The sequence below is a fragment of the Cervus canadensis genome, chromosome 23 (genome assembly GCF_019320065.1).
Source record: "Cervus canadensis isolate Bull #8, Minnesota chromosome 23, ASM1932006v1, whole genome shotgun sequence".
Lineage (NCBI taxonomy): Eukaryota > Metazoa > Chordata > Mammalia > Artiodactyla > Cervidae > Cervus > Cervus canadensis.
The window spans coordinates 55,911,204-55,938,422 of NC_057408.1; the positions used below are offsets into that span (position 1 = coordinate 55,911,204).

The 27,219-nt window shown below is 40.2% G+C and overlaps 2 protein-coding genes across 4 annotated transcripts in view; both read left to right on the forward strand.

Moving 5' to 3' along the window:
• Positions 1-1,398: 1,398 nt before the first annotated feature.
• Positions 1,399-20,303, forward strand: NDUFV2 (NADH:ubiquinone oxidoreductase core subunit V2). The gene is made up of 8 exons (XM_043444287.1): positions 1,399-1,556; positions 5,563-5,628; positions 7,020-7,082; positions 7,170-7,286; positions 9,447-9,615; positions 11,179-11,288; positions 14,719-14,795; positions 19,987-20,303. Exons 1-8 carry the CDS (start codon positions 1,503-1,505, stop codon positions 20,078-20,080), a joined length of 750 nt encoding a protein of 249 aa, XP_043300222.1. The 5' UTR covers positions 1,399-1,502; the 3' UTR covers positions 20,081-20,303.
• Positions 20,304-24,336: 4,033 nt separating this feature from the next.
• The window catches only part of ANKRD12 (ankyrin repeat domain 12), a 93,548-nt gene continuing 90,665 nt past the window's right edge, over positions 24,337-27,219 (forward strand). For all 3 annotated transcript variants that reach the window (XM_043444283.1, XM_043444284.1, XM_043444285.1), the window contains exon 1: positions 24,337-24,469. The gene's annotated coding sequence lies outside the window, so the exon portion shown is untranslated. The remainder of the gene's footprint in view (positions 24,470-27,219) is intronic.

Consider the following 27,219-nt stretch of genomic DNA (forward strand, 5'->3'; position numbering starts at 1 on the left):
TCACAGAATCCAGTAAAATAGCATGCATTCCAGGTGTAAAGAACCCATGCCTTATCAATCAATATCATCCATGTATAAGTTTCTATGTGTTTGTGATATGTTTTGGTCTTAGTTATGTAAGAACTATAAAAGTGTTATGTGTATAATAGTGTTAGGTGTATCAATATTTAGGTAATGTTATAATATTATTATAAGGTGGTTCAGATGATAAGAAACTTGCCTGCAATTTGGGAGACCTGAGTTCAATTCCTGGTCAGGAAGATCCCCTGGAGAAGGGAACCATTATCCAGTCCAGTATGCTTGCCAGGAGAATCCCATGGACAGAGGAGCCTGGTGGGCTACAGTCCACGTGGTTGCAAAGAGTGGACATGACTGAGAGACTAACACTATAATAAAACAGCTTGAATCAACACTGAGGCCCAGAATATTTTTCCCTTTTAAAGGGAAATACTGAAGCCAATTTAGAAGACGCAAACCAATATAAAAGATAAGGCAAAGGAATGGGAACCAAGGCATTTGGTGTCTATTCCTAGCTACTGGCTGGCAGCCCTCTGTGACTCGAATTCCCTCATTTGTGAAACATGACTCACAGTGTTGCAAAGGGATATTTTGGAGTTTTAAAATTAATGAAGGACATGTTTTTAAAAAGTCCCTGTTCTGATGTGAAAGTTCAGAAATCATTCACAAGTTTATTACAGCCAAGAAAATGGGCAGAAGGAAGGGAGTGGGTGCGAGACTCGGGAGCAAAGCAGGCGGCAGGGTAAACCCTCCACTGCAGGAAACGCGCTCGGCACAGAACAGCTGTTACCGAGCACATATTTGCTGGAATTTCCAGAGATGACCAGACAAACAGCAAGGAGGAAGTGGCTTTTTTTTCTTTATGGAAAGTTTTATTATGGAAAATTTCTAACACGTACAAAGAACCGAGAATAGCAGGGAGCACTACCACGCAGCCCGGCAGTCGTCACTCAGGGCCGTCCAGCTTGCCTTCCACCTCCCACTCTCCGCGACTCCGGAGCCAAGTCTAGATTATATTATTATCGTATTATTTCCCCCTAAACACGAAGGCTCGCACCTCAAAGCAGAAGAAGGGGAGCCGAGTGGCAGCCCATTTGTCTTCAGTTCTGTAATGTGTAACACACGACTGATAGGGGTTACCACGGAGCAATTGTACAAGGGAAGTACAATCAAGAGAGACAGCTAAATCCTCTTAAGGCTCCAGGAGAGAAACTCGTCCCATAAGCCCGGATCGGCGGAGCGCCAGTCTCCCGGAGACTTCTTTCAACGAGTGGAGCCCAAGCACCGCTCGCTCTACTGCTTTCCGGGCGCCTGCGGGCCCCGCCCCGCCCCGCCCCGGAAGTCTCCGCCCACTGGCCCCAGCAGCCCCCGCGCGCCCCCGCTGCCCTGGGCTCGCGGGCTGGACTCCGGGGCGCGCACGCCTTGCGTGCCTACCGCTCGGGACCGTGCCTGGTGTGGCCCGGAGCCCCGCAGTTTGGCCAGCCATGTTCCTCTCCGCGGCGCTACGGGCCCGCGCGGCCGGCCTCGCCGCCCACTGGGTAAGGAGGCTCGAATGAACGCGGACGCCGCCCTCCCCGCCTCTCTCCGCGCCTCCTGTAGCGGCGGGCACGCGGGAGCCCGGGCCTGTGACTGGCTCCGGGCGGCGACAAGGACACCGCGGCCTTCACCCTCTTCGGGGAGGCCTCGCCGCGGCGGAGCGAAGCCTCCCCGGGACGGGAGGCTGGGGGGCGGCGCCAGGATCCCCCCCCCGTCCCGGGGTCCCCCGGTGGCTGTGGGGAGGTTGGCCAAGTGGGGTGTTTCCGCGCCCGAGGCCGTCGGGCCGGACTCCCGTGACCTCCGAGCACGTCTCACTCGGGGAAGGACACTTGAGTCCCCGGGCGAAACGCTCGTTCGTGCTCACTGAGCAGTACGCGCCCAGAGATGACGAGGGGGACGGCGGGGCGTCCCCGGCTGGGCCTTGGGACGGTGGGGCCAGTTTCCGGGGGAAAGGGCCAGCGGGGTTTTGGGCGTGGGGTGAGTCCAGCGGCTCGCAAGTGAGTCCCGGTTTCTCCTGGTGGCCGCACCGCGCCTTCTCCGGACTTTGGGCCTCTACGCTTGTCCCTGGTGTTCTCGGATATTGCAGTGTACAGACTTGGTCTCTCAATAAACGCTTGAGGGTCCACTCTTACCTGCTGGGCTCCAGGTGACAAATGTGGATAATAATGGTGATAGGGAACAACATTCCGCTACTGCTTTCCGTGTGCCAAGCACTGTTAACTCTTTACACTCGAAATCTCATTTATGAGGTTGATACTGTTATTTCCCCCATATTACAGTTAAGCTATGGATTTAGACATCCCCTATTCTTGTGGAATTGATAGTCTTACGCAGTAAGAGGTAGTAAATACCGTACACGTAAAGGTTCAGTTGATCCAACAGATTTGTACTAAGCGGGTCCACTTTATAAGCGTGTTTTTTTCTACAGTAAATACTAGACTACTGCAGGATCCAGAGTAGATGGTGATTTAGTCGCTCAGTCGTGTCCGACTTATTGCAAACCCAGGGACTGTAGCCAGCCAGGCTCCTATCCATAGCATTTTCCAGGCAAGAATACTGGAGTCGGTTGCCATTTCCTTCTCCAGAGGATCTCAATCCCAGGGATCGAACCCAGGTCTTCTGCCCTGTAGGCAGATTCTTTACCGACTGAGCCACCAGGGTATGTGGAGGAACCTCATTTGGAATCTGTTTTGTTCGGATATTCTACTACTTAGAAGTTCCACAGAAAGTTCGCTGGTGGCGTAGTGGTTAGGATTCCACGCTTTCACTGCCTGTGGCCCAGGTTCAATCCCTGGTAAGGGAACTGAGACCCCAGCAAGCACTGACCGCCCCCAGCCCCCACCCTTGCCCCCAGCTCCACCAAAAAAAAGAACCTCACAAAACCAGTTAGGATACTCCCCTAACCCCCAGTATCCTTCAGGAGTCAATCGTGCAGTGTTAAGAGATACTCATGAATAGAGCATCCAGTTTGATTTGAAGGTGGTATAATTTTTCCTAGAAGCAATAGGAATAGATTAGGGGTGGGATCAGATGGACTGGGGAGAGGGTATTCTAGGTGGAAAGGACAAAATAAGAAAAGCATAATATTAGGAACAGCAAGTAGAATTAAGTTAAAAAAATAAAAATCACCTGTCATTTTATCAAACGGGAAATTACCAAAACGTGAACATTTTGACGTCCGCAGTGAAAAGACCTTAACGGAATTTTTAAAAATTAGATGGTATTGTTCATACTGTTTTTGTAGCCTGTTTTTTCCCATTATACATTTTGAGCAACTTTCCTGGTCAGTAAACATTTCTGTCATTTTTAATGCTGCATGATATGCCATTGTGAAGATGTTCTGTAATTTATATAATCAGGCCCTTCTAATCTTTTACAAATATTGGGATATCAGAATGACCTAGCAAAAGTCAGGAAATACGTGAGTAAAGAGGTCTCACTAATGAAGTTCCTTTCCTAAAAGAGAAACTTTTAAGGGAATCATTTACATTTTCAAAGAAATTGCTTATTTTGCTATAATTGCTGCTTTGTTAGCTAGCTGCCAATTTCTTAAGTCACAGGCTTTTTTCAACTTGTCATTGATTTAAAAATATCCAGAATTTAGTACTGTGTCTGGTAGAAGACACTTGTGTGACTTTGAGCATAATTTTTAATCTCCTTGAACTTTATTTTTCGTTTTTGTGCAGTAATATCTTATAGAATGATTGTCAAGAATTGCCTAAAAATTATGAAATATGGAGCAAAATCTACTCAGAATAGGTTTATTTCCATCTTTCCTTAAGTAAATTGCCCAGCGTTTCCTGTATTGTTGACATCACTTTACAACTGATGCTGCCTCACTGCCAAGCCACTAATTAGTTTCATAAAGGTGAAAGGGTTGTGGCATTTTCATGGATTATGTTTTCAGTCTTAGAATTTTCCTTTGGTTCTTTTTTTATGGTTTCTATTCCTATCTTTTCATTCATTGAAGATATTTTTATGTCCTTATGCACTGTTGTAGTCCTTTTGAAATTATTGTTTGGTAATCTCCACTGGTTGTCTTTTTTTCTTGAAAATGAGTTGTTTCCTTTTTTGTTGTGTGTTGAATAATTTTGGATTGTGTCCTGGATATTGTGAATGATGGTCATAGAGGTTATGAATTTTTAAAATTCCTCCAAAGAGTATTTTGTTGTAGTTATTGTTGCAGGCAGGCAGTTAGCTTGACTGAAACTGCGGCCTTGCTCCCTTGGGCAGCGGCTCACATATTGGCTCAGCTCTTTCAGCGAGGCTGTTTGGCGTCAGTCACCGAACTGGGGGCTTCTCCCTGGCTTTTTCTTTTCGTGGGTTTCCCACTTGCCTACCCCCCTCCTGTGGTGGTGGTGGTTCAGTCGCTAAGTTGTGTCCAACTCTGTGACCCCATGGACTGCAGCACGCCAGGCTTCCCTGCCCATCACCATCTCCCGGAGCTTGCTGAGACTCATGCCTCTTGAGTCGGTGATGCCATTCAACCATCTCATCCTGTCGCCCCCTTCTCCTCCTGCCCCTCAGTCTTTCCCAGCATCAGGGACTTTTCCAGTGAGTTGGCTCTTTGCATCAGATGGCTGAAGTATTGAAACTTCAGCTTTAGTATCAGTCCTTTAAATGAATATTCAGGGTTGATTTCCTTTAGGATTGACTGGTTTGATCTCCTTGCTATCCAAAGGACTCTCAAGCGTCTTCTCCAACACTGCAGTTCAAAAGCATCAATTCTTTGGTGCTCAGCCTACCCTATGGTCCAACTCTCATATCTGTACATGACTACTGGAAAAACCGTAGCTTTGACTATATAGACCTTTGTTGGCAGTGATGTCTCTGCTTTTTAATATGCTGTCTAGGTTTGTCGTACCTTTTCTTCCAGGGATCAAGCGTCTTTTAACTTCATGGCTGTAGTCACTGTCCACAGTGATTTTGGAGCCTAAGACATTAAGACTAGTTTTTCTCTTTGAATTTAGCTGCTCATCATGGGATAGACTGGGACTTGGCTTCATGCGCAAAGAAAAAAAAAAAAAACCAAAGAGAGTAATCAAATGGATTCCTTCCAAAGTAATTGAGTATGGTCAACTAAGAGCAGCTTTCTGACTAATACTTTTATGGCTGGAGTTTCTAAAGTAGTGAAGAATTGAAAAGGGGGTAACATTCAATACATTTTTACAGAATGAAAACATGTTTATGAAGATCCATAGCGAATAAAGGTTGGCATCCAATTTGATTCAGACATAAGTGAAAAGCAGTAAGTTAATGGTACATTAGCTCTGCAATTGTATGCAAAAGAACATAGGAGATCTAGTTTGTGGTTCTGGCTCTTCCATTGACTATTGTGTGTTACCGTAGGCAAGCAAGATAGGAACCTTACCTTTGAATCTCCATTTCCTTTACCGCTGAGCCATGAGGGAAGTCCAACTTACTTTATAAGTTCATTCTATTACTTTAAATTACTAATCTTAAAATTTCATAAGGCATTTGATTTACTGAACTTTCTTAAAATTTTAGGGAAAACATATAAGAAATCTGCATAAGACAGCTGTTCAGAATGGAGCTGGAGGAGCCTTATTTGTGGTAAGTAATTACTAAGATTTCTTCAGAATGAAAGGACTTGGAAGTTTGGCTAAATGCAACATCTTAAAGAGCAACATCTCTGGTGTTTGCTGGAGTGGGAGTTTGTGGGAGTTTAAATATAGCTAATTGAATTCACTGCATGTCCAGTTAAATTGGTACCAGGGCCACCCTGGGATTAAGAATTTAGATTATTCCTTGGTGAAATAACTGTGAGCCCTAACCTGATTTCTTGTCATACTGTGGATTTTTCAAGATCATTTATGTTGGCTCGCTGAAGATTCTGAGGCTGCAGATTGGGGAATCCCAAAATGACACCAGCTTGAAACTCATGGATTTCAGTAATACAGTGAATACATTGGCAGTTGTCCTTCATGTTTTTGGTTTCCAGGGTTTCACTACAGGTAGAGGTTGATTGGTTGCACAATTCAGAAGGACTAAGATATGTATGCCCTTTCTGTGGCAAGGTACATTTTTCAGAAATCAGTCTAGTGTTTAAGGGCAGTTTGGTGGAGTTGTGTGATGATTCAGTTGGTATAGTTTTGGAAAATGAATTATTTTAAGGCTGAATCTTAATAAATGAGTTAGCCATACTGTTAAAAGTAGAGTCCTGCTTTGTATTTTGTTGTCTTTGTCTGAAAATATTTGAGATGATTGTCCAAAGAAACTTTGTTTCCTTTTCCATGTCCTTGAAAAAGCAGAACTTTGAGAGTTAACACATTAAGGGATTCAGTTCTGTTTCACCATATATACAAAACATTAATTGATGTAAGTTTTAATCTCAGTGTGACTCATTTGATTTCCTGTTGACATGCCATTTCTAGTCAGTGTCTGAAGAGGGCCTGCTCTTATTGGAGAAGAAATAAAGCTTGCTGTTGGCTAGTTTCTGTTATGGAAAACTATCTGTGGGCTAGTTTCTGTTGTGTTGGGAAGAGATGGTGCTTTTGGAGTAGGTAGTGGGTCTCTGATAATCTGGTACATTCTTTTGGAAAAATGTACATATTGTCACACTCAAAATTTTGTGTCTTAATTTCATATGGCTTCCCAATAATCGGGAATTTTTTTGTAATTACGTTAGAAGATCGTATTCTCTCATCAAGTTGCATAACACTTTTTTTTGTTTCTGATCCTAAGGCTACTTCTTGTAACTTACAAAGGGTGATTTTGAAAATGTCTAAGTTTTTTAATTCTGCTAATATTATTTTGGTAATCATACTTATCAGATGTGTAGTTAATAATGTTTAGCCATTGCTTTTGAAGCAAGGATAGATTGACATATATCATGTTTGAATCAAAGTGAAGAAATTAAATGATCAGTAGTAGTAAGGTACAAAGTTGTTCACTTTTCAGGAAATGTTGATAATTTTGAGAAAGATTTTTTTCCTTTTGTGTAGCACAGAGATACTCCTGAGAATAACCCAGAAACTCCATTTGATTTCACACCAGAAAACTATAAGGTATGACTGAATTAATGTTATGATTAACTTACAGAATATTTAGTATCTTCCAGATATATAAAAACAAGTGCTTTTTCTCTGATACAGAGGATAGAGGCCATTGTGAAAAACTACCCGGAAGGGCATAAAGCAGCAGCTGTGCTTCCAGTTCTGGATTTAGCCCAGAGACAGAATGGATGGCTGCCCATCTCTGCTATGAACAAGGTACTTCATTTTTGTGTTAGTTCAAAAAGAGGAGAGGTTGTATATAGTAACTTCCTTATGTGGAAATTTCTCTGACGGTCATTAATGTCATAATCCAGGAATTTGAAGTTCTCCTGGATTGGCTAAACTCCGGGAGATAGTAAGGGACAAAGAGGCCTGGTGTGCTGTAGTTCATGGGGTTTCAAAGAGTTGGACACGACTTAGCAACTGAACAACAACAAATCATTTATATATCTCATACCCTAAATTATATTTATGTTTCTATTGGTTCACTTAATAATGCAGAAAACTGAAAGGGTGGAGCTTTTTATCCTTGCAAGAAATAGTAAGGGCATTAGAGTGAAAGAGGCTTTTTTCCTGTCTTTGAGAGGGAAAAAAGATCCCAAATATGTATAATTTGCTGTCAAGATATTCTGAAAAGGAATGTACTGTTTAAATACTAGAATTGCAGAGAAAAAGATCTGCTCACAACTAATGTGAATCTTTTTATTACTTTGCATTTTTGGCCCCAGGCTTTAATTAAAATCCTTGTAATACATGGTATTTGTGACGTTTGGTTATGGCAGCTTGGAATCAACAACCTAGGGAAATCTTTTGAGTGACCCATTTAAATACAGTTAGTATATTCACGCATATTTTAGGACTCATTTTTTCCTAATAGTGTTTTCAGCAGTAATCCAGATTTTAAATTTATTCATATCCTTTTAATGTAACTACATTTGTATGGTATTATGTTACAGTGTATTATTTATGAGTGTCATACAAAGTCATTATTTGATTCTTGTGAGAATCACATGGCTAATAAGCCAGTGTTGATATATGGAAAATATGTTTTACTTTGAGCTCAGAGATCTGATTTTTTTCTGGACTTGCTCATCTGCAGTGATGATTCTGGACTAGACAAAGCTCTTCCAATTATTATATTATTATTTCTAAGTGGTAGAGCTGGGGCTGACTCATCTCTAATTCTGTGCAGTTTGTACTTGACTGACTTCTGCAGAGATTCTGCTGTGCTTCATTCCCCTTGTCACTTTCTCATTGTAACAAGGGGAATGTCTTAGAGTCTTTCTTAGAGTCTAGGAATGTCCTCAGTTTATCTAATGGAATCCTGGATGCAAATTTTAGATAGAGTTCATAGATCTCTTATGTACTTGGCACGGTACTCTAACAGTGTTGTGGACCCTTGTTGTGTGTTTGTTTTGATTATGAAAAATGTTATAAAGCAAGTTTGTTTAGTGATATACTTAGTAAACATAGGTGCTTTTTTATTTCAATAAATAAATGTTTGGGGGTGTTTCTAAATTCCTCATATTTTTATAACAGCCAACTTCCTCAGTGATGATTTAGGTGCGTTTCTAATCATAAATAACTTTTTTTGAAAAATTTATGTTTGTGATAATGGTAAGCTTGTTGAAAGTCTTGCTGAGTGTCAGGCTTAGCAGAGCAAAATAAGTGTGAAAACATTTTAAAAATATTGTCTTATCCTGTGTAGAATTGGATGTGTATGTACGAGAGGAAGAAACGGCATACAGAGAATAGAATCAAACTTCTTTCCACTTTGAGACTTTTAATGTTACTGCCCCTCCCCCTCCAAGAAAGCCCACCCTTACAACAAAAACAATATCCAGAGGCCCATGCATTGTTACTTAACCATCACTAAGGCATAGGGAGGTGTACAACAGCAGCTCAGGAGAACTATTTTAGTTAGACACCAGGGCCCTACAACTAGCCCATTAATTGGACACCAGCTTGTGTATTTTGAGAGAGTTCCCCAGGTTCAGAGGTATAAGCCTGATTTAGTACCACAGAATTAGATTTAGCATAGCTACTTTAATACTGCAGGAGTGAGCCCAGGGTTAGATGTCTTTTGAGAATACATTTCCTTGAGAATCCCTGATAAGAGAAAGTTTAATATATTTGTCATTTGAAGTGCCATTTAACGAGTTCTTTTTTCATGTCAAGACCTGGATATATGTGCGATTTTTAAGTGTCAAAATTGAAGGACTTATGCCTCACAGATATCAAATACAGATGTAGTTTCTGTATTGAAGAACTTTTTTGGTTTTTACCAAATTGAAGCATTTTTGAAATTAATGTTTTTTATGACCTACATAAAGCTCAATTAATAAACATTGTAACCATATTATTAAAATATTTTAGGTTGCAGAAATTTTAAAAGTACCTCCAATGAGAGTGTATGAAGTAGCAACTTTTTATACAATGTATAATCGAAAGCCTGTTGGAAAGTATCACATTCAAGTCTGCACTACTACGCCTTGCATGCTCCGAAACTCAGACAGCATACTGGAAGCCATTCAGAAAAAACTTGGTATGGGACACAGTATATTTATAATGTTTATGAAAAATAAGTTTGTCTTTTGAAATGTGACCTCTTTCTACCTAAATTTTCCAACTTTTACTATCATACTGGATCTGTACTTCATGAGTTAATTTTTCTTACTGTGTTTGCCCACCATTATTTCTTCCTGTTCTGTATTCTTTAGTTCTCATTCTTAAAGCTGAGTTTTCATGTTTTCTTTCCTAATCATTGAGTATGTTTTAAAAGCTTCTTGAAATTTTAAAGTTTTTGTTGTTTAGAAAAGTAAGTTTCACTCATTGTGTGATAGCATGTGGCACATGAAGTGACTGTATTATCCTCATATTCTTCCAAACAAGACTTCGAACAAATAAGATTTGAACAGGAAGAATGCTTCAGGAAGGGAAGTGTGGAAGATGATGTTATTACAGGGGCAAACTGCCATTGTCACATTTATCACTAAACATATCAAATGAAGTAAAAGGAGGTGTCTCTTAATCTTGTTGTTATTGAATATAAAGTACTTGCATGTTGTAAAAATAGCTGGACAGTATTAAAGTATATAAAACAGAGGCTGAAGTCCACTTAAAATTCCATCCCCCTACCTCTGAGGTACAAATTTGTGATGACAGTTGGGTATATCAGTTTTAGAGTTAATGTTTTAATTATTTTTATTGTTGAATACATACCTGTAATATGTCTGTTTGCTTTTTTGCACTTGATTTTGACTATAATAATATGTATGTCTGCCTCATTTTTCTATATAAGTTAAATTATGCTGCAGTTACTTTCATGTATGCATCTCTCTGCATACTTGTCCAACTGTGCATGAAGGTTGTTTCTGCTGGGTCAGATTTTACCAAAATGCCTTCCCTAGGAAGGCGAGGGTGGGATGATCTGAGAGAACAGCATCAAAACATGTATATTATCAAGTGTGAAACAGATCGCCAGTCCAGGTTGGATGCATGAGACAAGTGCTCAGGGCTGGTGCACTGGGATGACCCAGAGGGATAGGATGGGGAGGGAGGTGGGAGGGGGGTTCAGGATGGGGAACACATGTAAATCCATGGCTGATTCATGTCAATGTATAGCAAAAACCACTACAATATTTTAAAGTAATTAGCCTCCAACTAATAAAAATAAATGGAAAAAAACAAAAATAAATAAAAAATTTTTTAAAATGCCTTCCCTAAAGATTTGAGAGTACTTACTATCCTCACATTCTTAATGATCTTTGACATTAACTGTTTTCTGAGTCTTCCCCAGTCTTATTGTATAGCTACAATACAATAGTAGGTTAATTATCAATGATCAAAATTTATATGGTCTGATACACTGTTATGTAACAACAAACACTTGAGATGAGGCCCTTGAAATTTGACTGTTTGAAAAGGAACAGGTCCACTTAAGAAATCCTTGAATGTTCTATAAAAACTATAGAGTTTGCTTAAGAAATTCAGTGCTCTTAAATACTTTTTACATGCCTCTGTAATGGGTTGGTTTTGTTTTTTTTCCTTAAACTATGTTGCAATTAAAATATTATCTGAGCCTTACAGTGCTTATTTATACTTTTAGGAATAAAGGTTGGAGAGACTACACCTGACAAACTTTTCACTCTTATAGAAGTGGAATGTTTAGGGGCCTGTGTAAATGCACCAATGGTTCAAATAAATGACAACTACTATGTGAGTATTTACTTAATGTAAATTAAATTTGTATGACATTATATTTAAAATACTTGGTTTCCTGTTGGTATAAATATCTAGAAGGTTTTTTTTCATGGTTTCAAAGTTTAATAAAAATAAATAATTAATAAAAATATGTCAGTTTTAGCTTCCACATTATTGTCCATCAGAACATTTTTCAAAAATTGTCATCCAAAAAAAAGTTATCATTAAACATTTTTGCATTTAACTCCAGGATACATTTTAAAAACTTTTAAATAGCAAAAACTTAAATACAAAAAATCACCACCACAGCTTAATAGATAACATTTTAACACACTTGCTTCAGGTATTACAACTTTTATCATTGTTATTATACATGTACTGTGCTTAGTCTCTTCAGTCATGTTCGACTCTGCAACCCCATGGACTGTAGCCCTCCAGGCTCCTCTGTCCATGGGATTCTGCAGGTAAGAATACTGGAGTGGGTTGCCATTACATAGAAATAAGCTATACCTGAGGGTGAACCTCCTCTACCCCCATTCAAAATCCTGTTCCTTTTTATTCCCAGAGCTAACCACTATCATAAATTTAGTGTGTATTCTTCCTGTATGTGTTTTTTAAACTTTCAAAATATATGTATCCAGGCATGGTAGTCATACTGTGTTGTGTGTTTTAAAAATTTTACAGAGATGGTATCATACCTTTCTCTAAAAACTGCTTTAGCTGGATCTCACAAGTTTTGATAAGTAATATTTTTATCATTTAGTTCTAAATGTTTTTAAATTTCGCAATTTTATTTCTTTGATCTATTTTTTTCGAAGTGTTAATATCCAGGTGTGTGGCGTTTTCTAGTTATCTTTTTTAATTGCTTGCTACCCTAATTATATCATGGTTTTCATTCATAATATCTTGTTAGCTCATAACTCTTAGAAGTTTCTTTGTGGAAATTCTTTTAGGCCCATGTTGAAGGTAGATTCTTCCAGAAGAAGTTGATGTTGCTTCTCTCTTGCTCTTGGAAATACTACTGACCCAAAAGAAATCCCCTCTCCTTATATCCTCTTCTTCCCCTGAAGTGTAAGGTTCCAGACTAGCCGGGTGTTTTGAGGGGCAGTTTTAATTTCTGGTTTCCTTTATATTGAGAATATAGCCTTCGGGTGTCTCCACTTTGTGTGGTTTGGATGCCCTCCTGTGCCTGCGACTTTGTCCCTTGCCCCTATAAGCTGTGGCAGCCTGAAGCCAAGTTTGTTTGGTGTTCCACTTGTCTCCCTAAGTTTTCATTGAGTTTTGGACCTCTGAGTATTTTTTCCTTGTCAATGTCTTAATAAAATTTTAAAGTTTTTGTTTTTTATTTTATCCAGAATTTATAGTTGTTACAACAGGACATTCAGTCAGGATAGCTAGTGTGCCATAATGCCTGAAATGGAAGTCTATGATTTTATTTTAAATGAAAATGAAATTGGACTTCTTTGGCATTTTACATTTCTAGGATACTTCTGTTACCTATAGGGATTTTCTTCATTTGAATGATGGTGATTCAAATTTATTACCCCCTCTCTTTCTCATATGTTAAAAAAAAAAAAACCTTTTAAAAATATGGCAATATCTTTCCCTTTCCTACATTTCTGCCGTTTACTCATAATCAGGAGGATCTTAATTTAAGCAGGAATTAGACAGTCAAGGCTTTGTATGAAGCACTGTAAGTTTAAATATAGTAGATTATGGGTTTATGTAAGAGCTTCTTTCAGTTAGTCGTGGTATGGTCGGTGGATAAAATGAAATAGTCACATAAACTTTGAATGGCTACCAATTAGGGAAAAAATATAAAATACATTTTGAGGATGGTTAGATTTGAATATGGTCTTGACATTTGATTTTATTAAGGAACCATTATTGTTAATTGGGTGTGATAATGGCATTGTATTATTTAAGAACATTTAAAAATATTCTGTGAGTTCCATGGTAGTCCAGTGGTTAAAGCTCCACGTTTTTACCGCTGTGGCCCAAGTAGAATCCCTGGTCAGGGAACCAAGATCCCACAAGTCATGTGGCATGGCCAAAAAAAAAAAATGTTCTTAGGAGATGCCTGCTGTGGTTATTAAGGTGAAGTGTCATGATGTCTGTAGCTTGCTTTTAAATGGTACAGTACAAACACAAAACCAGAAGGCGTATTGTACATAATTCAGATATGACAAGAAATATGATTATTCATGTGAGCCTCGCTGGTGATTCAGCTGGTAAAGAATCCGCCTGCAATGCGGGAGACCTGAGTTCGATCCCTGGGTTGGGAAGATCCCCTGGAAAAGGGAAAGGCTACCCAGCCCAGTATTCTGGCCTGGAGAATTCCATGGACTGTACAGGGTTGCAAAGAGTTGGACACAAATGAGCGACTTTCATTCATGATTATTCATGTATACTTTTCAAATTTTCATAATAAAGAATTGCGGGGGATAAAAATCACTAGATGAGTTTAAAGATTCCTTCTAGTTTTGAGGTTCTGAGCATCTTTTGAACTCTAAGCCGTTTTTGTTTCTATAAATGTTTACCATCATCTGTTAAAGGACTTCTGTATGGCAAGGCTCTGAGGACACTGTGTGGCACCGTCATTCTCTAGTCTAGAACCAGAGGCCAGAACATCTTAAGGACTTAATAATTTTGAGGGGTAGGGGGGATATGATGTACTTTAGGCATTTTCCTCTTAATCTTGCCCCCTTCTATTTTGACTAAACCTATCGCGCAGCCAGGGTTAGGAGTGTGTCTGTGTGTTTTAATTGTATTTATTATTTTAAATAACAGAATCCTTTCTCGAGGTCAGAATTTTACACAGATGCACAGTGTACAAAATACAAATCTGCTCTGGTTGAAATGGGGATTGGAGGGTCAGAATTTTTAAAATAAATGTGTCCAAAATTACTTTTCCCTTGGAAAATTAAGTTTGAAACAGGTTGAATTTCACCTGGGAAATCAAGAAGATATCACTAGAGTATTAGGTCTTTAGCTTAGCAATAGATACAAGGCATGTACTGTTTATGACTGCCAGTGCATCTCACCGATTCTTCAGGGACATGGCATTTGTTGAGCATGTGCATGGCCATGTTCTATTTTATGTATTTTCACTTTTAAACCTCAAAACACTCTGAAGTCAGTTGAGAAATGAAGAAACAAATTTGGGGAAGCTGAGTAATTTCTCTAAGATTGCTGGCTAGTAAGTGCTGGAACTTGAGTTCAAATGCAGAACCTCAAAGCCCCGCTCTGTGCCGCCCCTTCAGCTGCAGCTCCTACTGCGATTGCATTTGGCAGGACAGGCTCTGTCCAGGAATTATCAGGTGTGCTGCCTTGGTAAGTAACTCGTGAGCTGGGACAGACAATAATAAACTGAGAACTAGGGATTCACACTTGATTTCAGTAGTAGGATATCATTTTAATATGACTGTTATATGGTTTTTTCTAGGAGGATCTGACACCTAAAGATATTGAAGAAATTATTGATGAACTCAAGGCTGGCAAAATCCCCAAACCTGGGCCAAGGTATTTTTTCAGTTTCTTTTTAGTAAATTTTAATGGCTTAACCTAAGTTAGTCTTTCATGTAAACTTAATTTAAAAAATTTTATACTGTAAGTCTATGGGAGTTTTCAGGAGCTTGAATACTGTCTAAACCAACTTGTCATTTAAAGAAATGATTTTTTTACCCTCTCTAAAACCCTGTCAGATAATCATTTGGTATATACCTGGATATTTATAAGGAAGGCAAATTTACTACAAATAGAAACCTATTTCATTGTTTAAGAGTTCATGCTGCGAGAATTTGCCTCAATGTCTGTCTTCCTCTCTTCCACGTAGAGGTCCCAAGATTATCTCCTTTGAACAAACACAAGATAATTTTTAGACCTCTTCCAAATGACAGCTCTTTAGTTACTCGAAACAGCTATATCATCTTCCTCATATCTTTTCTCAGATTTAATATCCACAGTTGTTTCATTGTTTTTCCTTACATGACATAGTTTTGGTCTTCCTCCTTTGTATGTCTTCTAGTTGGCTGATGACTTTCTTAATGTGATACTTGGACTAATCACAGTATTTGAGATACATACTCAGCATGTAGAACACTGTGGGACTGTCATCTTTATTCCAGACATCATGCTTATAATAATGCAGCCTAATTACATCAATTCTTACTTCACATCATTATACCATTACATTGTGCTTACAATCAGTTAGAATACCTAGATCTTTTTCAGCTTAAACATTGTTTATCCAGGTTGTATTATTCTAATTATTCCTTTCTGGTTTCACCCTGAACTTTTGCTTCCAAACAAACTCCTATTCCTTATCTAAGTGTTCACATTACTTAAAAATTCTCTCAATACTAGCAGTGTTTGCATAGTTTAATAGTCATATTCCCTTTGTATTTTTTTTCTGCTTATGTCATAAAGTTTTCCTTGTCTCAACATATTTGTAGGTTTTAAAGGCCATATAGTATTCTGATGTATTGAGAGAACTATGATGTGACCTTTATAACATTGTATTAAAATATATTTTCCTACTTTTTGTTGTAAACAACAATTCTCTGAGGTTGAATTACTAGGTCAAGAGGGTATGCATGGTTTTGTGGTCTGCTGGAAGTACTGAGAAGTACTCCCTCAGTGTTCTTACTGACTACTGACCCTACCTAGTAAGAAAAAGGGACTTTGCTTGTGGCTCAAATGGTAAAGAATCTGCCTGCAATGCAGAAGACCTGGGTTTGATCCCTAGGTGGAAGGATCTCTTGGAGACGGGAATGGCAACTCACTCCAGTATTCTTGCCTGGAGAATCCCATGACAGAGGATCCTGGTGGGCTATAGTTCATGGGGTCGCAAAGAGTTGGACATGACTAAACAACTAACATACAATGAGAAAAAGAGGTCAGTTCAGGATAACTTAAGTTTAGCAAAGGCAAGCTGGCCCCTAAAAAACATACTCTTCTTTCAACACTTGAAATGAATTTACTTAAAAGAGGCTTGGCATTCTCTTCTTAGTTCCTCACTTTCTTGAGCTACACTGAAAATATTTTTAGGAATAAAATATTTCCACTTTGAAGAATCAGTCTCCATCATGGCGGCTACTGAAGTGAAACCTTTTGTCATTTCACATTACAATATTTCTCTTGCTTTGTCTACTTTATTGCATTCCCTCAGCATTCATTTGTTTTACAAATATTTCTGGATACAGCTGTTTGTGAGTCACTATCTTAGGTTGTGTGTACAAATTATGAACAAGGTAAAGTCGTCATATATTTTATATTCTAGTGATGGAGACAACTGGTGTAAAGTGAAAAGTAAAAGTTTAGTTGCTCAGTCGTGTCCGACTCTTTGTGACCCCATGGACTCACCAGGCTCCTCTGTCCATGGGCTTCTCCAGGCAAGAATACTGGAGTGGGTTGCCATTCCCTTCTCCAGGGGATCTCCCCAACCCAGGGATTGAATCCGGGAGTCCCACATTGTAGGCAGACGCTTTACCATCTGAGCCACCAGGAAAGTCCTTTAATTGGTGTAATATCTGAGTAATAAATGCTGGGAGAATGGAGGTAAATTTAGTCAGGGGAGGCCTTTCTGAGGTGGTTAGTTAATGACCTGAATAAGCCCAAAGGAATCATGTAAAAATCTGGAGGAACAATGTTATAGAGGGGAAAGAAGATGTATTAAGGCCCTGGAGGAAAGGTAAGACGACATTATGGCTGAAGTGAGGTGATGAGGGAGGAGAGGGGTAGAAGAGGTCAGAGAGGTAGAGACCCAGGTAAGCAGTTTGGGTTGAATCCTCAGTATAAAAAACTGTTGAGTGTTTTCAGTAGGGAATGATATGCGTGATCTTGTTAAAACTATCGTCCTAGTGGCTCTGTAAAGAATAGTTTAAAATTTAATGGATGTTGTGGGACAGAGGAATTATGAATGCTTTCTAACTTTTTAGGATGAGTCCCTCTGATTCCATTAAAGAAGATTTGAGGTAGGGCAAATTTGGGGAAGAAAAGTCACTTTGTTTTGGATGTGCTACTTAGCATGTTTGACATGCCTACTTAGACATTCGTGGTAGAGTGGCTGAAAGGTAGATACAAGCTTGGAATTTAGGCAATACATTAGGGCTGGAAATACACACTGGGAGTTTGTTAGTTATTGTATTAATAAATGGTATTTAAAGTTATGTCTGGATGAGATTGTGTGTGTTAGTTGCTCAGTTGTGTCCAACTCTTTGCTACAGTCCCAGGGACTGTAGCCCACCAGACTCCTCTGTCCAAGATTGAACCTGGGTCTCCTGCACTGTAGGCAGATCCTTTATAGTCTGAGCCACCAGGGAAGCTCCTGGGTGAGATTACCAGGGGTAAAATTAGAGTTTGTTTTTAATCCAGGGGGTACTGTAACATTGTATTTGAACATGAATAAACAGGAAGTAAGGACCACAGTTAAGCATTTTCAACATCTAATAATAGGAATGTTGCTTATCAGTAACTTTAAATAGTTCTTCAGTGGGAGTTTTTGACATTGTTCCAGATTTGAGCCAAAGACTTTAGAATTACTGGTTGAGAAACCTATTTTTACTTCCTTCTTATTACCTCTTATTTAGAAAGTTGAGATAGGGAATTCCCCGGCTGCCCAATGGTTAGGACTCGGCACTTCCACTGCAGGGGACACGGTGGGTGGGAACAAGATTGCACATGCCACATGGTGCAGCCAAAAATTTTTAAGTGAATAAAATGGCAGTAACCAAAATACAACTATAGTTATTCTTTAAATTATCCAAAGCTGGCTACTTCTTATTAGTATTTTTATAATAAAGTGCTTTGCCTTTAATATTTGACAGAGGTGCTAGTTGTGAAACTGGTTCTGTGGTAACTGACTTTGAGCCCTGCTGTCACATATACTCTGGCCAGAACTGGTAAAGAGGACTGTCTCTCTGGTTCAGAGCTGCTTTTATTTTGGTAAATGATGGCTAGAAAGAAAATGCTAAACTGATGGTAATACAATATTCCTACATTTATAAATATTTGTGTGCTAGGGATTGTTTTTAAAGTACTGAACATAACATCTAATCCTGCTTCCAAATTATTGATGAATAGAGGTTGTTTTTTAGTATGGATTATCTGAAACTAATTTTAAACCCAACTTGAATTCTTCATATTTAGTTTTAAAAAGATATTTTAAATTTTACAGAATTCTTTGGGGTACAGAAAACATCTTCCACAAGAAGGAACATAGTAAAGGAGAAGAAAGAGAGGTCCTTCAAAGTTAATTAATTTTATTATTTTACTGGTAGTCAAGAACAGCAAGTGTACCTGCTCAGTTGTGTCCGACTCTTTGCCACCCCATGGACTGTAGCCCATCAGATTCCTCTTCTGTCCATGGAATTCTCCAGGCAAGAAAACTAGAGTGGGTTGCTACCAGTTAACATTAAAACAAACAAACAAACAAAAAATTACAAAGCGAAATACTGTTTTTACATCATTTTGCCACTTACCCTACAACTTTAATTTTAGGCTCTAATGGATAGAGCCTATCCGTTAGATATAATATAGCGACTATACTATAGTGTATAGTGACTGCTTTTGTATTTGGTTTTCATAGTAAACCTGTAATGCAGATATATTAACTGATTTCTGACTTTGTATGTATTCTTTATTATACTACACTAGTTACTTGCATTATGTAATATAGTAGCTTGAAAGAGCTTATAAATGATTATGTGGTGTCATTTTCCTGTCCCCTCAACAAATGATTTTCTAGGGCTCTAAAAATAGACTTGTAAGATTGATGACAGAATGTGAAGGGCAAAGCCAGAGGGGAATAAAAAGATTTAATTGAGTAAGTTCTTCAGCTGAAATCTGTGGCAGGAACAAGGTAAATGAACAAAGCCAGGGAATAGGAGGGTGAAACAGGAGTAGGTGCTGAGCGAGGCTCTAGCAGCAGCGGTCAGACGGGACAGAGGTTGAGCCTGAAAGATCACTTGGGAAAGTATGTGTGGGGGTAAAAAGAGGACAGGTTCGTCTACCTCTTGCTGCCTCTCTTCATAGAACTGTAGGAGGACCTGTTCATGTTTTCTTTGTGGCACCTGCTGATCTGGAGCCTGCTGTTGAAAAATACTAATAATTTAGCCTTTAAAAACATCAATACAAATTAATTTCATCTTCACTGCCTCTAAGGGACCTCCTCCCAAGCCCTCAAATCTCTCAAAAGAATTCAGTTTCTGTTTGTTTCCAAATATAGTGTATTAAGTATATATTCCCTATGACAATGGATCTCAGTCAAAATAAAATTCAAATATAAAAAGAATAAATGTAGTGCTCTAGTTTATTAAAACATGATTTTTAAAAATGTCCTCTGGGGTTGAGTTCTTAGTGCTCATCTCTGCATAGACGCTGACTCACCCCAGCCTTGGTTTCTGTGTCTGTAAAACACTGGCCAGTGTCCCTTGTCTCTTGGCATTGTTGTAAAGATTTAATGAGCCACTGATATATGTTCACTGCTGAGTGAGAACTAGTATTAGTATTATTTTTTCATTTTTCATATTTCATATTTTTATACATCAGTTTTCATATTTAGGAAGTGAAAATCTTGCAACAGTTGTGATGTTTGGATTAAATAGTCCGTGCTAGTTCTTGGGAGAGAAATAGTTTCTTATCTGGGCTGTTGTGAGGTAACAATTATAAATGGTAATCATTAGCAGTCAGCTTAATGTTACTTTTCTTTCAGGAGTGGACGTTTCTCCTGTGAGCCAGCTGGAGGTCTTACCTCTTTGACTGAACCACCGAAAGGACCTGGGTTTGGTGTGCAAGCAGGTCTTTAATTTATATCCAGCTGTAAATAAGTCAGTGGAGAAATATGAATCTCCTATCTACCTAAACTTTTTATATTACTTATTCATTTCCATCTGTGTACACCTTGCTTGTAACCTAGCAACTTACAGCTGTTAAGTATCATGTCAGAACTTCAGAGCATCATTTTCAACTGCCTGTTCACTTACCAATATTAGGGTACTGTGAAATAAAAATTCTGTCAAATTTCAAGTATATTTTGCTCTCCCATCTTTAGCCATAGCCAAATCTTAATACGATCTCTCTATAAACCTTGTTAGTATTGTGGCACACAGTTGTTACTGTTATTTCAACTGGTAAGTGATATGTCAAACAGACTGTAGGTGTAACAAGGATAAGGTAGTTGTCTTTAGATGTACTGTTTATCATTTTTAAAGAAGGAAGGTACAAAACACTTTGACATTATCCTTCACTCTTCTGACACTGCAGGTACACAAAAACTAACTAGGGGAAGAAATGAAGTATAACTTGAGTTTGAAAGTTCAGTGGGAATGGGAAATATGCTCCTCCGTTGAATGCATATTACAAGCTTCGAAACTGAATGAATACTACAACTTAGAAGAATAAAACCCTTTGTGTATAACATCCAGTTCAGGAAACTAGCTATGAGTTTTGCAAGCTGGAATAAAAAATTAATAGCCAGCTTTAATTCAGGGGTAAATCTAAATAATCCAACTGTTTCAGGATTTCTCAAAGTCACTGGTTGGCCTTAATCTCATGACAGACTAGTATATGATGCTTAAAAACATGAACATACATTTTATTTTTTAAGACTGTCTTTAAGAATTAGTTTTCATTTTTCACCTAAGAAGGTAACAGCAAAAGTAATTTTTCAAGAGGCACAAAAAAAATAACACAGTGAAAATGCTCACTTCTGCCCTGGAGCCCTCAGACCATCTTCCCACAGGCAATGGAATGCTTTATTTTTATCTCTTTTTTAAAAAAAATTAGTCTATCTTCTCTTTGTTAGCTGTTAAGCTTTTATTTGAAATTATGACAAAATACGTATGAAAAAATTAAAAATTGTGAAAAATTTAAATAACTTTAAATTCCTTTAAAGTTACTATTGTAAAAAATGTCTTACATTCTTGACTTTTTTTTTTCCCAAGTAGATGAAAGTTAGGAATGGAAAAGTTGCAAATACTGGCTGAAAAAACAAGTTATGTATTAAGGATATTGGTTATTATGTTCTATTTTAGAAGCAGAAAATTTGTTTTAGGTCTTTATAGGCATAATCTTATACCACTATCAAAACATACTTTTAGATCATCACTTACAGTGCACTACAGTAGTATGTATTAGGATCTTGCATTGAATCTTGCGTAATTTTTTTTGCCCATTTTTCTTGAAAATTGTACCAATTTTTTACACAAGAGCACTGGTTTTTAATAATTACAGATAGGCTTTTAAAAACATCTGGCAGGTAAAATTTCATTATAGTAATCCAAGATGGTTCCAAAGATATATGAACACACTGATTCAAAACTCCTTGCCAGTTTTCAGTTGCTGGAGATGACAGCTATAGCCTAGCCTGCTTCTCAAACCAGTAAAGAGAAGCTGGCGTTGTTGATGTGTCTAACGCCATTTGCTCCCTCATTTCCTCTTCTCAGTTCCTAGCTCTATGCTGTTTTTTTCAAAAAGATATTTAGGGAGGAAATGTTCATATTACAAAAATAAACCAACAAATAATTCAAATTGTCATTCCTCCTATTGGGCAAAAACTCATGCCTGGCTTTTTTGGTGGTTTTTGGAGTGGCTACTGAATGTTGCTAGGGAAGGCTACCAGTTCCTCAGAAGTACTTGCTGTAACTGGACGGAGCTACTGCCCTAGTAAATCCTACAGCAAGTGACAATCATATGGGTATTCACTGCCCAAGCGTTACATCTGCGTAGACTGTCAATATGGTAAGCCAAAACTGAGATTGTATTTTTATTAATTCACCTTCCCAAAATATGGCAGGATATTTTGAATGATCTAACTGGACTTAAATGTAGGAAACCTAACAGTAGTTGATTCTTAACGGTAAGAAGTAAGTTGGAAAGAAGGTAAATTTTGCAGGTGGCTTTTATTTCACATACCACATACACACATTTTAAGTGTCTGCTAGTAATAATCCTAAATAAGTGTGATAAAACTTAACCTTGGCTAAGAGTGATGTTTATTGCTTGGGATCCTTGACCTCCTGGTGCTATTAAAAAAACATTTTGCCCACTTCCTGAAGAGATTTGAGCTAATGAAAGACAGGGTTCTACAATGAAGAGCCTTAGCAACATAGTCAACTAGCTCCAGCTACTTTTCAGGCCTCTATCCTAATAAGAATTACCTTCTTGATTTGTACTTCTAGTTAAACATTAAATAGGAAAATTAGCTCCTCTTCCCTTCATCAGTTTCATTTGAACCTTTCCAATAACAAATTGTGGCTGATTTACAATGTGTCACATATAATCTTAAGTTTAAATTAAAAATCTTTTGCAACTTGAATAATTCTACAATGAACTTTGTACAGATAGTGTCCTATTCAGTAGTAGTCAGTACAATGCCTTGGATCACAATTACCCACGTAATCTGATTTTTAAGTAACAAGGCTGTGCATATAGTTATTGCCATAAATTATGGTTAACTGATTTCAGCAAATTCAAGATTTGCTTTCAATTTTTAACTGAGGCTTGTACTGCTGTAAAAATAGCTATTGTTATTGTAATTACAGCGAGTTAAATGAGAACCAACTCAACCACTTGAGAAGTCAGACGAGTTGGTTATAAATTTTTAGTGGATTTGTTACTTCATGCCATAAATATCCAGATTAAATGTAACAGTGTTCCACTTCTAGCCACAAGGTGCACTCTTACTATTCATATTGAACCTGATGTATTTCAAGATGGGAGAAATGTAGGAAAGGAAAAAATAGTGATCTTTAATGCAAGTTTATGCTTTATATAGTTAAATGTTGGGATGTAGCTTTCTCTGTCAAGTCTGAAATATCTCATCTGCTGATTAATGACAAACTTTTAACTTCACTAAGTCACAAACCCGTGCTGTTAGTTTAGAGGCCACAACGATGAGGGCCCTCTGATGGTTAGATAAAGGCATGCACAAATTGTCGCGGATTAACCTCTTTGTAAATAAAAAGCCACCAGAAGCAACTCAGAATAAAATGGTTTCCTTCCGATTATGTAATCCCTTCGGTGGTTAAATAAGGGCAAGTACAGACTGTCGCGGATTAACCTCCAGAGGAAGTCAGACTGCCAGCAGCGGGGCTGCCGAGGCGGTGACTTTTCCTCTGCGCAGTCCTCCAGCTGGCAGTGCCCCGTGCGGTTGGGAGAAAATGCACCAAAATTTGTCTTAAAAGGTTATCCGAAGGTGTGACTGGGGGAGGGCGTACTGCAGAGTGCGTGCGGGCCCGGGGGTAGGTGCACGTGGACGTGCTTTCGGGACGGGCCCGGACCCACCTGGCGCAGGTCCCGCAGGTGAGGCCGGCCGGCGCGCAGGCGCAGTGCGCGGAAGCGGGTGCCCGCCTCTTCGGACGCCCCGGGCCCACCGCGCGCCACGGGCCGGGCGGACACCCGCCTCCGCCTCCGCCTCCAGCCGGGGGCGCAGCGTCGGTCTCCCGCGTCCCAGCTGGCAAACTCGTCCGCCCGCCCCCGCAAAAAATAACATGTGAATACCCTACGTAGACAGAGCCTCTTCGTCCTCGTCGCCGCCGCCATTTCCAGAAGTTTCCAGTCAAGCCACGGTGGTGGCCACTGCACAAGGCGAGGCGGCGCCTGCGCTACTCTCTGGCTCCCTTAGCCCCTGCCTTCTGGGGTCGGAGCGGCGGAGGGGAGAGGGCGACGCGGGGCTCCGCCCGGCGCCCCGCCGACCCCGCTGCCCCGCGTCCACTTGGTACGCCCCGACCCCCGCCCCCAGCTCAGGAAGCTTCTCCCGGCGTCTCTAGAGCGGCGGGCCGCGGGCGGGGCGGGCGGACGGAAGGGGCGGCGGGCCGGGGGCGGGGCGCTCACGCTGCCCGTCCCGTGCCCGCGCGTCACGTGCCCGCGCCGCGGCCAATCGCCGGGCGGCGCCGTCCTGGGAGCGAGCAGGCTGTGGTGAGGGACGGCGGAGACCGGAGATGTTTTCGAGCCCGGCCTCGGCAGCGTTCGCGGCGGTTGCGGCGGCGGTGGCGGAGAGCACGACAGCGACGGCGGCGCCGAGGCCTTCGTCCCGGGGGTAGACCCTCCCGCGCCGGCCGTGCCTGGGGTCCGTGCGGGCGAGGGGGGCGTGGCGACAGGCGAGGAGGAAGGAGGGGCGCGGTTTCGAGCCCCGGCCCCGGCGCCCGGGAGGAGCCCCTCAGTCGCGCCCGCTCCCGTCCCCTCCCCAGAGCAAGGTAAGGACGCGCCCCGCCCCGCCGCGCTGACAGGACGGGCCGCCCGCTAGGAACGCCGGGGCCGGGGCGCGGCGGGAGCGGCCGGGCGGGGACCGGGGGGGCGGGGGCCAGGCGGGCGGCCGCGCCGCTCCCGGAACATGGCGGGGCCGCGGCGCGTGTGCGAGCGAGCGGGCGGGGAGCGGGTGTGCGCGGCCGGGGGCGCCGCCGGAGCGGAGCGGGGCGGGGCGGGGCGGATTGGGGGCGCGCCCAGTCTGAGCCGCGGGGACCGAGTGAGGCTGGGAGGGCGGCGCGGATGAGCCGGGCCGGCGCTCGCGGACCCGCGGGCCGCCGGGCTCTCGGAGCTCGTTCGAGGGTAACCCGCCGTGACGCATCCTCGAGGATCCCAAAGCGTTGAATAAACGGTTGTACAAAGAGGTCACTGGAGCCCAGCTGACAGCTGTTTTAATAACAACAGTAAGAAACAGTTTCGGACGGGAAGTTGACACTTTTGAACCCGTTGAAGCCGTAGGGAATGCTTCAAGCGGCGTAGTGGTCGAGAGTGTGATGTCCACTGGACGCCCGCGGCCACCCCGTGAACGCGGTGACGGGATTCAGACCCCGGCATCCCTAACGCTTCGGAAAAGCCTCTGATCCTGAAGTTGACCTGAACCTGTGTTCCCAGTCGTGTGTCCTTTTTTATTTTAAAACGGTTTATGTGAATTATGGAAGAAGGTGAACTGGTGAAATAGCTATTTTAAAATAAATTGACTGTTGATTAAAAACATATGTTCGTGTAGGCTCTTAAAAACCTTGGGCACTGATCTGTTTCAGTTTCTTCAATCGTTATACAAAGGCTTTCCTGGAGATTAGCTCAGAACTGGCAGAACATATGCTATATTGGTGCCAAGAGGCTTAAAAAACAAAATGAGATAGTGTCGACTGTGTAAGATCAAGTCGTTATATTAACTAAGCTTGTTGGGGAAAGTCTTTAATTTGGGCTAAACGTAAAAACATGTAAACATTTGAAATGTTTCCTAGGCAAGAGGGGGAAGGTTTATTAAAAAATCTTTTATAGTTGACACAAGCACTAACAATTTCTAAAGGTCTGCGAATGGTTGAGTAAGTAAGGTCAAGATTAACTATTCAGGATATGTGTTCTATTTTAAGGACAGGCGAGGTGTAAAATGAAGGAAAACCTAAGTAGTATTCATGAAAGGAAAAGAGAAAGAGGCCTATAATGGTCTTAAGCGCTCTGGTTTCCATAGTTGTTGTTAAGATGGTTTTATGAACAGGCAGAGCTGGGAAAGTGGAAATCCCTGGGTGTGTATTCCATGAAGACTGAGGAAGAGTAAGAAAAAAAATATTCAGATGAGGGAAGAACGTAATAGGTGAAAGTATATTGTGCAGTCTTTGATTTTAGTTCTCTGATACCGTGAAGGGGAGAAAAGCTTGAATTTTCTTTGGCGATAAGTACCTAACTGGTGGAATGAATTTAAATGGAAGATGTTTTTATCAAAATGCTTGTATGTTACTTTTTTTCCCCCTTATAGAAGTTGCTGAAACATGTATCTGATACTCTTTGAGGTATCAAAGAAACAATAGGGATATTTGGAAAACTCTTCATTGGAAAAGAGGTTTTTATTCTAAAGAATAAAAATAATATTAAAAATTTTCCGTTTCTTGGTACTGGTTGACTAGTGGTTAGATTTTCTTTAAACCATTCTTATATTTTAAGAGCATTGCTTCAGTCTAAAGAGAGAATGATTAGTGATATTTAATAATTTCCATTGTAGTCTGGAAAAGGTTTAGACAGCTTTCTGTATATAAACTTGATGCTACTGAAGCAGCATCTATCACATGGGTGTGAAGAATTTATCCAGTAATTGCCATACGTTGCTTAATAGCTAATGACACCACTTTCTGACTTGGAACTCGTTGCTAAAGCTGACATCAACATGTATTTGTAAAATGCTGGTACTCTTAAAGGGTACCGTTTAGAGATTTATCCTTCGAACTGGAAGGGACTTCAAATTTTCTAATCTGTTTCCTTCATTTTACAGATGAAAAAATAAAGGCCTGATGAGGGGAAATGACTTCCCCAACTCAGCACAGCTAATTAAAAGTCTGTGGTTTGGCCTAGAGATTTCTTTTTGTGAAGGTGCTAATTTGCTTTTTTCTTTTAAGAAGTAGATTTATAGAGTAGTGGAAAGAACAGGGAAATATAAGTGAGAGGACCGGGGTTTAAATTCTTGATTTGTCACTTCCTAACTGTGGTTTTTGACAAATCATATTAATTTTCAGGGCCTTGCATTTGTAATCTGCAAAAAAACAAAACATTTTGTTATATAATTAACAGCATTTTTGATGGCCCAATATGATTATATATGGAAAGCACATTATATACTATAAGCTTTTGCACATATAAAAAGTGGTGATATTTTAAAAATAACAGTTTCCTACTGTATTATCTAAGGTGTCTAGATCCCTAGGTTTTTGCTTAGCCTTACCTTCCTTGTTTTGAGCACCTGCTGTTTTACAGATTATAACTCCCTGTAGATACATTTTCTGATCCCTGCTTAGTTCTAATGTTAGTAAAGCCTCTTATGAACATTTTAAATATTGTGATTGTTAGAATCTGACTTCCTCTGGAGCATATGAAGTTTCTTCATACAGCATTTGAAAACATTCTCATATACACTCATGCATGCACAGTCTGTTTCTTTAACAGAGAGTGACTTTTAAAAAGTAACAGTTATGTATCTTAGTAACAA